This window comes from Chrysochloris asiatica, unplaced genomic scaffold (genome assembly GCF_000296735.1).
Source record: "Chrysochloris asiatica unplaced genomic scaffold, ChrAsi1.0 scaffold00033, whole genome shotgun sequence".
Lineage (NCBI taxonomy): Eukaryota > Metazoa > Chordata > Mammalia > Afrosoricida > Chrysochloridae > Chrysochloris > Chrysochloris asiatica.
In genome coordinates, this window is record NW_006408551.1 from 17,168,525 (window position 1) to 17,184,411 (window position 15,887).

The 15,887-nt window shown below is 37.7% G+C and overlaps 1 protein-coding gene across 2 annotated transcripts in view; it reads right to left on the minus strand.

Annotated features, from left to right (window-relative positions):
• The window catches only part of GRIP1 (glutamate receptor interacting protein 1), a 383,565-nt gene that overhangs the window by 120,730 nt on the left and 246,948 nt on the right, over nucleotides 1-15,887 (minus strand). For both annotated transcript variants that reach the window (XM_006859529.1, XM_006859528.1), the window contains exons 9-10: nucleotides 14,195-14,364; nucleotides 9,527-9,682 (exon numbers count right to left, since the gene is read on the minus strand). In XM_006859529.1, coding sequence (XP_006859591.1) covers nucleotides 9,527-9,682; nucleotides 14,195-14,364 — 326 coding nt within the window. The remainder of the gene's footprint in view (nucleotides 1-9,526; nucleotides 9,683-14,194; nucleotides 14,365-15,887) is intronic.

Sequence of the window (15,887 nt, forward strand, 5' to 3'; positions counted from 1 at the left end):
AGTTGAACTGCATTCAGTTTCTATATTTTATCTGGTGAAAGATTCTGTTCTAGTATGCATACATAATTGTTGACCTATTTCTGCATATGTTCCATATACCAAATTGGTGTGTCTGTCTGTCTGTCTGTCTACCTACCTACCTACCTATCTGCCTATATATGAGGACTTCAAATAGCTTCTGAAAAAAAGAATTAAAAGATAATGTAATCTTTCCATGAACTTTTGAAATCCCCCTTGTATATGTAAGCACACGTATGAGTAAGCTTTGACAACTGGTCCAAAGTTTTGCTCTATTGTTTATTCCTTAGATCAATAAGGTTTGCAAAAAGTGCAGAACTTAGCAACACTTTTTTTTTTTTTAATCAAATTTTCTTATGTTAGATTATCTGCGTGCATCTTGTAGCTTCAGTAACTACCCATTTCTTTTTGGAATTCCTTTCTTGGTTTCAGTGCTCTTAGTCTTATTTTTTCAGCTCCTGCCAGTTCATTAGCTTCCTTTTGCTCTCCTAACACAGCCCCCATGGTCCTGTATCTACTCTCATTCTCAGATTTTCCCTCATACGCTTTTACGTTTTCTAATATGATGATGCATGTGGCTTCTCAAATCTGTCAAGTGTTTTTCAAGGTCCAGTTCTGAATTTCCTCACCTGCTGACATCCTAGCCATAAAGAGGTCTCATTAATCACAGTCCCTTCATCATTGCCACTACTGTTTTATCAATGGGACCATAATGCTTCTATTTCTCCAGATTTGAGATCTCAGTGATCTTTGACTCACAACTCCACATTGTCTTTTAAACCCTATTAATTACTAAATCCTTTCACGACAATCACTGAAGTATCTCTTGGATAAATCCTTCCCCACCCCTGACTACTGTTAATGTCTTAGTTCAGGCCTTCATTTTTTTTTTTTTTTATCATATTCTAATGTCCATACTCTAGGTCCTCTCATGTCCAATACTTTCTACGTATTATTGAGAGAAGGCTTTCCCTTCATGACAACTTCATAATCACTAGTATAGACTATTGTAGAAACGTCTAACCAATGTTTCCGCCTCCTTTATTAAACTAAAAGCCTCCACATTTCTGCCAGAAAGACCTTTATAATATGAAGTGTCATTCTCCAACTAGAATCTTTCAGTGTTTTCCTATTTGCTACATACCACAATCTTCAATTCTAGCAGAGCCCACAGGTCCTTCATAAGTTCATTTTCTCCAACCCATCCAGTCTTCTGTGTCTTTCATCATTTCTGTGATGTTGGTTCTATTTCCATTGATCTGGCTTCCATTCCTTTCCTTTCCGTGCCATCATGGGTAAACGTTAACTTTTTAGTCTCATATGTTGTTGTTGCTAAGTGCTGTTGAGTTAGTTCCAACTCATAGCAACCCTGTATAGAGTTTCTGGGGATGTGAGTCTTTGCAGTATGGTTGGTGGGCTCAAATCAAAGACCTTGTGGTTTGCAATCCAGTGCTTATTGCAAAGACCCACAGGCTCCCTTCATTCTTGTGTAGTTAATTGTTTAAGAAATGCATCATTCGTGGGGGATATCATTTTCTAATTCAATCTATTGTTTGGCTGAAGGGTGACCTCCAGGAGTGGTTATCATTTTTAGTTAAAAGAGTATCTTAGAGTGATAGTCTTGGGGGTTCCTCCAGTCTCTATCAATTTTGTAAGTCTAGGATTTTTTTTTTTTTTTTAAATTAATTTGAATGTTCATCTATGTTTTTCTCCCATTCTAACTGGGACCTTCTATTGTCTCTGGTCAGAAGGGTTGGTAGTGGTAGCCAGGTGCTACCTAGTTCTTCTTGTCTCAGGTTAGAAGAGGTTCTGTAGACTAGTGTCTTACTGTTTTTATTAAGTGCCATTGATTCAGTTCTGACTCACAGTGACCCTGTATAGGGTTTCCTAGGAGTGGCTGATGAGCTTGGACCACTGACCTTGAAGGTTAAACTGACCTTGCAGTCCAGCACATTAACCTGCAGTGCTACATCTGGACTCCAGTTTCTTTCTAGAGTCTTCATTTTCTTTCCCTCCAAATGAGTAGAGACTTATAGTTGTATCTTAGATGGCTGCTCACCAAACTAGGGTGTAGAACAGTAACTTTATGAACTGTGTTATGCCAATTGACTTAGTTGTTCCATGAGGCTATGGTCCTAAATCTTTTAATCCAGTAAACCAAGCCCACAAGTTCTTTGGAGATGTCTAGGAAGTCTCTGTAAATGTGTCCCCTATGCGTTTTATGACTTCTATCAATATATATGCAGCACACAATTACATAAGCCTATAGATAAACACCTGGGGTGGTGCTTGCAGAATAAGCACTAGACTGCTAACAGCAAGGTTGGCAGTTCAAACCTACCATCTACTCCTCAGAAACCCTATATAGGGTTGCTATGAGTCAGAACTGACTCAATAACACATAACAACACCATAGATACTCCTATATCTACATGTAGTACATTCAAATAGATATGCATATATATACTTCCATCCATGTAATCACATACATATTTTTAGGTTATTACTGTTGTTGCAAAATTGAATACACTATAGCATTTACAGAACGTGTCCTTTTCCTTGCATACTTATTAGTGTCTTGATTTACTCTGGTCACGTTATACGGATCTCACCCTTATTTGGTATTGTCTTTCCCATGATCAAAAATCAAAAGTGTCTACCCTCATTTCTTGCTCCCTCCCATCCCTGATCACCATCAAGGAACATTTCTTTTTAAGTGCATATCTATTCCTAACTTTTTTTATAATAGTGGGACCATGCAATATTTGTTCTCATGTGATTAACATATTTCATTCAACATAATGTCTTCCAGGTTCATTCACGTAATGTTTTTTGGTCTTTTCATTATTCTTTAATATATAGTAATCCTGAGTTCTTTAAAAGCTGGAACCAGATTTTTTAATCTCTGAAATTCCAGGGACATTCATTCAAGGCTACATAAGAGAATCAGATTTTATAATATCATTTCCGTTTTCTTTTTTGGAATTAGCACTTCATGTAGATGCTTCTAAGAACCAGAAAGCGTTCTTTGGGATCCAAACTTTTCTACCGTGGGAGATCACTGTAGCATTGTAGCTGACAAGGCTGACGGGATGGATTGTTCCTCTAGGAAGAATCAGGAAAAATTGACTTCTGCTTCAGAATCACTGTTTTATCTCCACCGATTATCTTCAGTGAGACAAACACAGCCTGCAGCAAGAAGGGTGGAGGTCATCTCCAACACTAAGCTTTTTACAGGTGGGTGGCCTACAGTTCCAAGATCTAACATGTGAGCTAACCATATTAATTAAAGTTATATTTTTCAATGTAATTTTGCTGATAGCAGGTATACTTTGCTTTCTAGATCATACTTTTTGCTACCAGCTGTACAAAACCATTCGAAGATGCCATATTCTGTCAAGATCTTGAAAGTTTCTTTTCCGTTATAACACATATCATATTGCTGTTGTTCCTGACTCACAACGACTCTGTCTAAGGTATATTAGAACATCACTTCTTTGACAATTACTTCCACTCCATCTTCATTAAAGAAAAAATCAAGAAGACATGAGTCAATTTAATAATAAGAGAATATGAGACTAGATAAGGGAAGATCTTTCAAAGGTAAGACTTATTATATTTGATTTGTTATATTTTCTAGGAAGCCCAGGTGTGGCTCTGTGGGTTAATGCACTGGACTGCAAAGTTGGTTTGAACCACAAGGTCAGCAGTTCAAGCTCACCTGCTACTCCTTGGAAACCCTATACAGGGTTGCTATGGGTTGGAACTGACTCGATGGCACACAACAACAACAACATACTTTCTGGAACTGTTAGAGAAGACAGTTGAGAAATTTCATTTTCTAAAGGTTTTGAAAATAGAAAAAAAGTACTGCTTCAGTCTGAGATCTATCTGAAGGCAATAGAAATTACTAGGATTACTGTAAAATAAATGTACTGTACATTTAAATTAGGATTACTCTAAAATAAATGTACCACACATTTACTTTAGAAACACATCCATAATTATGTAAAGTGATAATCTATATTATTAATATAGGATTATATTAAATAACTTAGATTTCTTACAATGAACTCTGAAAGTCCTCTGACATATTGGAATCTATTTTTTGAAACAGTAAAACCTCATTAGAAAACTGCATGTATTGATTTCTCATACATATTGAAATCTTAAAAACTAGAACCCGGTATGAAAAAGATAAATGATCTATTTAGAGACGATGAGCCAGAAGACAATACAACCAGTATTAGTTGGAGAATAAGATGAACTTGATTATCCTGCATCATTAATGTGGTCAAGCAGCAGAAGAAAATAAAGGTGATTGATTTATGAATTATAATCTTGTAGTTCAAAAATTTATATGCTAGATTCTCTCTCCAGTAGCTCATACTCCTGCAAGGTATTCATATGGTACTGGGCTCCAAGTACCTAGCTCTACTCACAGGTGAAGGTCGTTGTTGTTAACTGCCGTTGGGTAGGCTGTGACTCTTGTATAGAGTTTCTGAGGAGTAGCTGGTGGGTTTGAACTACTGACCTTGCGATCAGCAGTCCAGTGCTTATCCTACAGTGCCACAGACAGGTGAAAGTAGAAATGACTAAACTGTGGACACTGTGGTTGAACACTGTTAACTGTTGTGTGCAGAAGTTGTGTTCAGGAATCATCTCTGTCCTGTCTAGTTCCCATTTGTGTATAGAGGGTTCTGTTCACAAAGAGAATTAATTTGGAGTTTTGTTAACTCTCATCTTTCCTGGTGTAAGGAAGGGAAGGGAAAAAGAGATTGTCGGTAGTGAGGTATACTCGCAAATACGATGAACATTTAAAAAATAGAAAGCATAAGATCTCTAAGATTTATGAATATAACATGCTCGATCCTGTAATTTGGTGAGCCTGGTGTCAAAGCTCTCTACATTAGAGTCAGCATGCTGCAGACCAAAGACATCAGGTTTCACATGATCCACATTAGGAGCACATGGGTGACAGTCAACAGCTCCGTTCTCCAATGGTGGGGAAGCTCTCAAGGCAGCCCCTTTCAGGCTTCCCTGCACTGTCACTTATAGACACTTACCATTAGCTGCCTTTATTGTCCATTCTTTTTTCAGAGGTAGATGGAAGGGACCAGAAAAGTTGTTAGGCTTTCTCATTCTCTTCCTTAAAACTGTTTTCAATGTTGTTTTCCCTAGTAGGCAGTGATGACCAGCAAGGCAAAGACTATTCTGACAGTGTGTTCTAACTTCTGCTCTTAGCTGCCATTCAGTTGGACAGGGAATAGGCAGTCTCTACACTGAGTCTACGTGCAGGTAAAAGAAGCAGAACATTGGGGCAACTAGTCAGATTCCCTGTCAATCCTGCCCCCATGTCTGGGGGATGTGTGGATTCTTGTAGGAGCCTGGTCCTCTGTGACAAAGCACAGGGGGAAAGGTCAGCAAGTCCCTGGAGGAGATGATGAGAGAGTTCCCTCTGTGACATGGCTCTTTAGTCTGCCCAGGGCTTTGTGACCCTCCCTGAAAGCCTAGTGCTTGCTGTATCCACTGTGCTCCCTGTCAAACAAGCATACGTGTTCCATGCGAAGTTTCTGGGTGATACAAAAAGGTAAGGCACTCAAATGCTAATCACAAGGCTGGAGGTGGGAGTCCACGCAGAGGCACTTTAGAAGAAAGGCTGGGCTTTCTACTTCAAAAATCAGTCATTGAAAACTCCATGAAACACATTTCCAATCAGACACATAAGGAAGGGGTTGCCGTGAGTTGGAATCAACTTCCAAGAAACCTGTTTTCTAACATGTTTGTACAGACTTCTGTTTTCCCCCTTTGTCCAATGCTACAGAATATCTTAGTATTTGTGTGAGTTGACATTGTTGTTGGGCCATTGCTTCCTCTGCACTAGAAACATATGTAAGACTTTTTTTTTTTGCCCCCTTCTATTTGAAAGCTCTGATCTTAACTCACCACCAATACAAAGAGATTTTTTTATTATAGGAGTGACTTTTGCCATGACTCACCATCCATACAAATGACTTGGTTGCTATAGAAACGTATGTATTAGAAAGGGGGCAGAAAATGATGGCACAGAATAGAGACATAAATAAAGTGGTGGGAATAAACCACTGTATATAGGAAGAGTGGCAATAAAATTTTTACTATCAGTTACTTGGGAAAACCTTTATATCTAAAGTGACCATACTAAGTTTCAGTAATAACAATAATAATAAAAGGATAGAAAGAAACATCCTCATTTTTTAAAATCTGAATTTGGATTTATCAGGTCTTTTAAAAGTGGGGATAAAAGTTCATTTTGAATGTTATTGTTTGGTTAAAATATAAAATGTATGCTCTCCTGAGACATATTTGTAAACATTCTGGTATCTTGTCAGTGGCACTTGACTGACTAGTGTCTGCATCTAACACAATTAGAAATTTCAGGAATAAGGTCTCTATTTAAACTTCTACTATGTTAGAGAATGACATGTTGGTTCAAGAGAGAATTTATCTGTTGGCTATGCTATCAATGACAATGTGGCCTCAGTTTTTTACCCTGTTACAAAATTCAAGATGTGTAAATATCAACCTGAGATAGTCAAACATATTATCATTCATTTATATTCATTAATGGCCTTAATCAACAAAGCAAGTCTTACCTACCACAAACAAATGGTTGGTCTTCGATGCAGAAGAATAAACATTAATGAATTCATCTTAATCGCTCTTCCTAGTTAAGAGCTGTTAGCATGTTTCTATCAGTTATGAGTGCGGTACATGAATTCATTATTGTTGTTGTTGTTAAGTGCTATTGAGTCAGTTCTGACTCATAGTAACCCTGTAGAGGGTTTCTGAGAAGTGGCTGGTGAGTTTGAACAGCTGATCTGTGGTTCAACTCAACCTTGAGGTCAAGTATTATATCTGATGGATCCGCACCAGTACTCCATTATATGTAAATATATATATTTACGGACCTGACTCCACGGCACTTAACAACAACAACATATATATATATATATATATATATATAAAATAACCATCAACAACCCTTCAGACATGGAAAATTCCAAACATATGAATCATGCCAAAGTGTTGTTGTTATGTGCCATGGAGTCAGTTCAGACTCATAGTGACCCTGTACAGGGTTTCTGAGGCTGTAAATCTTCAAGGGAGCAGAAAGCCTCACCTTTCTCCCACGGAACAGCTGGTAGTTTCGAACTGCTGACCTTGAGGTTAGCAGTCCGATTCATAACCTCTATGCTACCAGAGCCCCTTACGCCAAAGTGTAGCCACTGTGAAAATGCCTAAATCTGAAAGGAAGGTTGACAGGTTTTTAGATAGGATAATTCAGATATAGGCATAATAAAACCTAATACTGTTATTTTCTAATTAGCTAACAATTAAGTAGTGTTTCCTATTTACCATGTGTTGTTCTAAGCACATATATTATGCTCTTCATAATTAACCCACAAGCTAAGTATTATAATTATCTCTGTTTTTTGTAGATAAGAGCTTCAAAGCAGGGCGAGCTTAAGACACTCACACAAGGCTGTACAGTTAGAAAGTAACGATGCCTGAGTGAGAACTCAAGCGGCCTAGCTTCAGAGTCCTTGATCATAATCTGTTCATCCCAGTGCTTCAACCAGTAAAATTAAGTTACTCCAATATTAGCTTAAAACACATGGAACTCTAGAAGCTTCTTGTTCTTGTTTTGACTCAAACTCATTGTTCTTTCCATTTTTCCAGTTTCTGATTTACTGTCACTGATGTTGTACTGTAGGATAAACACTCGATCACCTGGTTGGTTTGAATTGCAAGGCTGGTGGTTCAAACTCACCAGCTGCTCCTCGGAAACCCTATGCAGGGTCGCTATGAGTCGGAACCAACTCGATGGCACTTAACAACAACAACTATATTAAATATAATACATCTCCTTATTGTTGAATGGAACTGCAGGTCAAAATCATCAACACAACACAGTTGTGTCCTATCTGCTGCGATGGTTACTATAGCATGAAGACATCATTTCCTGGTGTGAGTGTTGGCTGGTCTACTATACCAGCGGCATTGGTGAGAGATCCTCCTGGGAAGATGAATCTCTGACAAACAAGCTTAAAAGCTAAAAGGTTCAACCACTCTTTCTCACTAGAACATGTTCTCTTTAATACCAGCCTAGAAATAACTGGGTTTGATTTTATTTAAGTCACTTAAGGATGCCTATTATTTTTATGGTTAGCACGGGAAGAGACTCCAAATTCATTGTGTTTCTTTTATAGCAATCATAATCAGAGAGAACATACAGGACAAGACATATTCACACCTCTCTGGACTATGATTTGACTGGTCTGTTTGGAAAGGTATATGCTCTCTTCCTCCTATAGCTGTGCCATCAGCTAAGAGAATAAGATTTTCCCCAAGAGAAGAGGGAAAATTCAGGCATCATTTGTGCTTTTTCCCTGTTAAGCTATACTATCATCCTTTTCCTTAGACATATAACAAACTATCCAAAAGCAAGTATCCAACCACATCTTTCTAGTCCTGCTTTGTCTATACGGTGCTTGGCTGTCTTAGCAGATCATATTTCCAATAATCATTGTTGAAATTCCTAGAAAATAGGATGCTTGTTGTAAAATTGAGCATACTGTCATCCTTCCAAAGGCTGAAGTAAGCAATAAGATATGTACATCTTACAGCAGTGATTCTCAATGGGAGGTGGCAGGGACTTGGTTTCTGGGGAAAGTATTAGACTCCTGATGAATGGGATAGAATTTGAAAATACATGTTTAAACTTACCATGACTTCTACATTTTGATCATGAAATGTAGTTTCATATGAAATTTGTAATAACAATTTTTTGTAATAACATTTTTTTTTTAAAAGCCATGAGACTCTTCAAGAGGGGGTATAGGCTTTAGATTGCTTTAAAGTGAATAAGAAACTCAGAACAAAGATTTCGTGTCCAAAGCTACCTAGGCTATAAGAAAAGATTCTTAAATAATAAGAAGGAAAAAGCCAAAACAACAAATCTTTGATTATTTGAACAGATTGAATGAGCAAGGAAAAAAAAAAGTAGTAGGCAGAGGTTGTTTTAGCTAATTCAGGCTGAAATTCTATTCAGTGCAATCAGTAGCGTACACATAATGGGTATTATTTTAATGGTGTTTGCCACAGCGGTGAGTAATTATCATTTATCTGACTATTTACAACAAAACAAATAAAACAAAACAAATCCTGTTTCTACTGAGTTGACTCATAGCAACCCCATATGTGTAAGAATGTAACTGTGCTGCACAGAGTTTTCAAAGACTGATGTTTTAGAAGTAGATCACCGGGACTTTCATCAAAGATGCTACTGGGAGAACATGGACCTCTAAGTTTTCAGCTAGCACCAAGTGGGTCAACCATTTCTATTACCAGGGATTTGATTATTTAAGTACTGTAAAGCACACTTCCATTTGGGATCAATAGTTCAACCCTGCAATACCTATACATACTCTCCATACCAAACAGCATCAGCTACCATTTCACTTACGTGAACTTTTGAAGTCTTTCTTTTTCAGTCTCCTCCTCATCATGGTTCCACGTGGGCTAGTGGAGTAGAGGCTTCGAGGTAAAGTCCCCATGTTCAGGGAACTCAGGCTGTATGCACTCATGGAGGTAGGAGAGAAGGATGAAGACACCAACGCTGCTGTAAGAGAGTGAAGACTTGGCACAGAACATTCTCCGGCAGGTGTGAGACAATCAGTAACAATGTAGAGACACACAAGATGCACAGCAATGACTACCAAGTACCCCAAGCAGACAGAGACTAGGCTCAGGAACCAGGGAGACAGCATTTTAGAAACTCAGAGTTCAAAGAGACTGTAAATGCCTGAGGAACATGGGAAACTAACTGGAACACAGAGAAACTCCATGAATTTTGCTTTAGACTGAAAACAAACATTATAACAAATTCCTCAATAAACAACTCAATGCATCAGAAACACATGTTGTTTTTTCATAGCCATGTTCTTACATGAATCTCAGAAAGGGTCCCATATACACGAAGAAGATCTGAGAACATTAAACTCTACGTAACATCCTAAATTATAGTCTCCTGACCACATATAAAGCATTCTGAACATTAACATACTTTTCTGGCAACCAACACTCTCTGGTAGAAAAGAAGACTTAAGAGATGCCAGAAATGATCATTTGCTATTACGTAAAAAGCACACAACATGCACAAAGCCAAAGATGTAACAAATTAGATGAGGAAGGGGTGAGAAGAACAGAATTGAAATAAAAGAGCAGGAGGAGAAAGCCTGGAACATTACGAGGGCTGTTGGGAGGAGGCGCTTTCGGGAGCGTCAGGGCTGGTACTCTGCAGTGGTCAGCATGGTAGGGGTTAGACTGGTGGTAGGTGTGAAGGCTGCTGTGGTTGCTGGCCCAGGATTCCCACGTAAGTTGCCTGTCGCTCCTCTGAATTTTCACTGCCCATATGAAGTGATGATGAGGAAACAAAAACAAAACAAAGAACCAAAAAAAAAAAAAAGAAACAAAAAGGAAAAAGTAACTGAACCGCACAAATAAAAAGTGTAGGCAAATGAAAGTTGCTTGCAAAGAAAAAAAAAATCTATTTGGCTTTGCCTTTTCTCAGTGGTCAGCAAAACAGATGATTAACATCAGGAGTAGAAATTTTTCATCTTCCCAAGAATAATGCATGTCTTTCCTTAGTCCATTTTTCCCCCTCCTTTTAAGATGAGTACTGAATCAATTTCTAATCTCCCCTGTGCTTCGAAACAGAGATTAAAAACATTTTTTTTTTAAACTTAAAAGCCAACCCCATAAAGATGTATGGCACACATTAGTAATTAAAGATTTGCAAATTTTGGCTAGTTAGTAGCACTTGTTTAGAGAAAAAGAAAAGAAAGAACAATAAATCACATTGGCTTGTGAATCAAGTGGTTCACTAGTTACCCACCACACTTCACTGCTCAGACATTTTAATTACACTAAGATCCATCACTTGCATTTAATTTTCCTCAATAGTAGACCAGTCTCATCATCTATCATTATAAGAAACTTATCTTAACTAATAAGTAGGGTGAAATTACAATATATTTGATATATATTTTAGTATTCCTGAAAATGTTCTTTAAAATTGAAATACATATTTAACTTTGAAAATAGATCACATGTTCTTATGTTTCCTGAAGATACCATAAAATTTTAGGTTTATTTCCAAGTCTTGATGTTCCCTCCTTTTATTATAAATAAATCTTTATCATGATTCCATTCTTCGTGCAATGTTGTTAAGACACAATTTTCTACCCAGCATTCTGAAATATGACTAATATCATATTCATTACTCTGACATAAAATTTTTCATTTAGCAATCTTGAAGAGCTACAATCAACATATGAACACAATCTACTTCTAACTTCCTGACTCTTGATGTCCTATATGTAAATGATTTTACGGTGTTCATATTTATTCATATAGGGAGGTTGAACACTATCTATATTTTAAGGAGGATCATTTAGATGAGAGCATAGGTCATAACATACCAGGCTCACTGTCCACTGTCCACTTTCCTGCTATTCTTAGATGATTTAGGGAATGGAACAAGGGCATGGAACACATGTGGAGTGAGGAGGACCTGGGTTACACTTCTGGCAGCCATCCCTTTCTATGACCGAAGCCTGTTACTCAACTTCTCTACAGCTCAATTTCCTCATCTGTCAAATGGAAACCATGAAAGGACTTCTGCTATAAGAGATTATGCATACCAGGTTCTTAGCATGGTACGGTTACACAGAATAAATGCATATCAGCTACAAGTAACTTTGATTCTCCTGTGCTTCTCTGCACGGACTGACAAAGTATCTTCCAAAGGGAATAGCTAGCTATATCTGCCACTTAATGAATTTCACTCATTAGACACTGAGCTTTACAGAATATCTCAGAAATCCATGACGTACAAGGATACATCATGACAAAAAGAAAATGATGTAGAAGAGTATGCCTACCAAAAATGCTGAATGAAAATAATTTCTAAACTAGTAGAAAACTCTCCTTCTTTAGTACTGATATGTATCAGCAGAAGACATGGCTGTTCTTGTATTCCAAGTGGATAATCCCATTTCTTACATTTCCCAGCAAATATTGTAGTGAATATGATTTGTTGCCAAGTAAAATGTGGGAAAAACAGTATCTCCATCCACCCATGAGTTTAGAAACACACTCTTCAGTTATCAGAGTTTCTGAGAAAATTATTAGAACTTTCTTGTAGAAACAGTTAAAACTATGTAACCGTTCTGTTACAGACAAAATTAAAAGTTTTAAATTATATACACAATAAAATTTTCCCTTTTTTTTCATTCTTCAACTGTGATTTGCTTCTATTTAGGAGTCAATATTTATCTACTCTTAGACATGTAAGTCTAATTTTTACTTTCTAGAATGGTAGATAAAAAATGTGGTGTACAACTTTCAGCAAAAGTAGGTGTGGGTGGAGTCAAAAGTAGAAGAAAGGACAACTGAAACCATCAGGCCTTCTTCTCCAAGTGCCGTTGAATTTTCCATGGTGAAGAAAAGATTTGGCTCTCAATCCATACATTTAGCATGCAAATTTATCCTTTCAAAATGTAAAAACAATGAATATTTTATGAGCAGAAAACTATCTCAATTATTAATGCTATGTATATAGTTTAAGCAAAAGGAAAAAAAAAAGAATGAGGTTGTTCAAGGAAAGCACATTATAAAAGTATAAAAGAATTATGGAATCATAATCCCATGCAGAAAGTGTCAGTGCAAATATACAGTCCTATATGCACTGTGCTTCAAGTCCAATGATGACTTTAGATTAGTTGAGGGGACACTTACAGTTTTAGAAACCTCTACTCTCAGCCAATATGTGGGAAAGGCCCATGAGGCCTCCAGACAGGATGGGTATGCACACTGATGAACTGCATCTTCCTGGAGTTCCTTATCATTTCTATCCAAATGATGCTGAATTTCTTTTCATAACCTGCCTATGCTGCATCATTTCTCTACTCCAATGTGTAAAATTAAAATCTGATAAGGGTACTGCTGTACTAGAGATTTTCATTAGCTCCAGGGTTGTCTAAGCTCCATTTAATTAAAAAGGTTGCATTCAGCTGACTCATTCAGTATGAAAATTATCTGGGCCCTTCCCCCCACCCCCAAACTGTGTTATAGTAGGTCAGAGACATGTAATACAAATGACCTTCTCATAAGCAAAATTCCGATTCCAGAGAAAATTGCTCTCTGCCTAAATATACGCAAACATATTTTCCTCCTTTACAATACTAATGAGGCCCTCTGATTTTGAGGAATTAAACAAAAGAGAGGAGGGTGTACTTGATTTCACTGAAAGGAAAAACAAGAAGCTGGGACAAAATTTCCATTGGAGAACATTTCTTCATTTGATTTTGGGTTCGAATAAAAATGTGCCAGTTTGTGGTTAAAGATGTTTAAGCATGCCTGGGGCAGAGAGTATGTAAATGCTCAGCAAATATATTTGTGAGTTGCAAGGAGTCAAAAATGCAGATTCTCTTAGTTTGTACTTTTTATTAAATAAATGTCAAGTATTCTGATACACCCAAGCAAGATGCTTAGTTGGAATGAGAGTTGTTCTCCATTCTCCTTCCTCCTACCCCAAGCTATTTTGGAAAGCTGACAAAATATATAGAAAGTTGACCCTTCATAAAACTGTTTTTTTTTTTTTCTTCTTCTTCAGGTTATTTGCAGGGTCTGCTATTCGTAACTATCTCAGAGCTATTGTAAAAAATATATGCTTGAGAGCTGTATTATTTGCCTTTAATACCCTTCGTGTGGAGACAAAATTCAACATGAATACTTGAAATCAAATTAAGTCCCTTCTTTCCACATTCAATTTGTACCAAATGCTTTTTTTAAAAAAATATAAAATAGTACTAGTTTGAGAATTTTTTTAACCAACATGTATATATATATATATGTAGTAACCTTTCTTCAATTTGGGGTTTCAAATAAATTGCATGTGGCTTAGAAAAGGGGATTTGGCAGAAGAGTAAACAAAGATGATGTGTAATTTTAAAGAGAAATAAATAATATGGGCAGACGTAAATCAGTGCCTTTCTGCTTTCTAATTCTGCCGGCAGAAGCAGTGAGTGAAGGGAAAGTAAAGAGACTTTATCTAGACAGGTCTTCTCACCGTGTTCAGGTCCCTTCAGGGCCAGGCGAGTCTGGTGATGGGGAAGAATCTCTAGCTTGACCTGGTCGGTGGTGTTCGCCAGGAACTGGGTTGCTTCTGCTAGTGTACAGTACTCCATGCTAGTTCCATCAATAGACAGGATGTGATCTCCCACGTGCAGTGCTCCACATCTACAGAAAGGAGAAACGGTGCCTCAATGTGCCTTCCTGTTTGAAATATGATGCTCTAGACCTTCATTATTAATATCACACAGTTTTCAATTACTTAAAAGAAAAGCTCACGTGTTATAGGAGGAAACACCACCGGTCAAACTTTAAGTACTTTGGGTAGGAATAGGAATGTAAAACCTTGTAGAAAATCCAGAAAAATTCAGGAAAATGATTGTTTTCTCTATTTTTATAATATTAGTTTGGGGTGATGTTGGTATGCAGTGGAATCAATTCAGACACAGCAAGCCCTCTAAAGGGTTTTCAAGGCTGAAAATCTTTATTGGAGCAGAAAGCCTCATCTTTCTACTTTGGAGTGCTTGGTAGACTTGAACCGTGGTCCTTGCAGTTGGCATTAGCAGCCCAACACGTAGAATAACAGGAAAATATTTCCCCCAGGACTTTATTGTGGGTTTTTTTTTAACCCCTCTCTATGTTTCTATATTTATACGTATGCGTTGGTAAATAATCAGAATCCCAAGACATGAATCACAGAATTGGAATAGAGTAATTTACAATGATTTTCAATGTGAATGGCAATGACTTGGATGAGGAGGTATTCAGCTAATGCTTCCTCAGAAGCCTCTCACACAAGCTCCCAGATCACCAGCTCTTTAATATGATGTTTTACTTTGTTATTCTGGAGTTAAGCACTTATTAGTACAGAAGATCTCAATGATGATGGAAATTATGCATGAGTCATATGAGTAATGAACCCAGGCCTGCATGGTGAGTCAAGGGGAAAACTGAGGGGAGGGAAGGGGCGGGAGGCTAGCTGCTACATCTTGCTGAACTGGATGAGTTGAGAAAAGCAAACCCAGTAGTCAGCCTCCTGATGTACCAGTCAAGTGGACAGCTCCTTAAACTGGTTGCCCCTTGTGGAATGGGTGAGAAAAGAAAATGAAAGCACTTAAACCACAGAGCTGGAGACCACCCTTGGATCAGAGGCCGCCTCTTTAGGGGATTAAATGTAGGGTGAGCCCATGGTGAGCCCATAGTGGAGCTGCCCACTGACCATGACCCAGGGTTGCTACAAATCACTGCTTCCCAGTTGGAAGTTTACCAGGCAGGGTGAGGGTGGAGAAGAGGGCTGGAGACATGCAGGGTAGACTGATTGCTGGAGTACATATAAAAATGTCCGCACTTTGAACAGTTTATTTCTCAAGACCGTAGAGTCTCAAGTCCCCTTTTCCATGTAAAAAAAAAAAACATTTATGGTTGGTGCACTCAGGGTCTCCTGCTATGAGAGGTGGAGAGGTGAAGAGGCAAGGGTTTCTTATCAGGAGTTGTAAAGATGATTTATTAGGTGAGAAGGCAGTCTTTCCTTCCATCTACCTTAAATCCAAATTATTAATTAGGAAAAACATGTTTCAAGAAAAAGGAATTTTGATTTTTGTTTTCAATTGTTAAGAACCTTTAAAGGACCTTTGAAGATTATGGTGTACTTTTATTTTTTTATTTATTTAAACGTTTTATTGTGAATTATG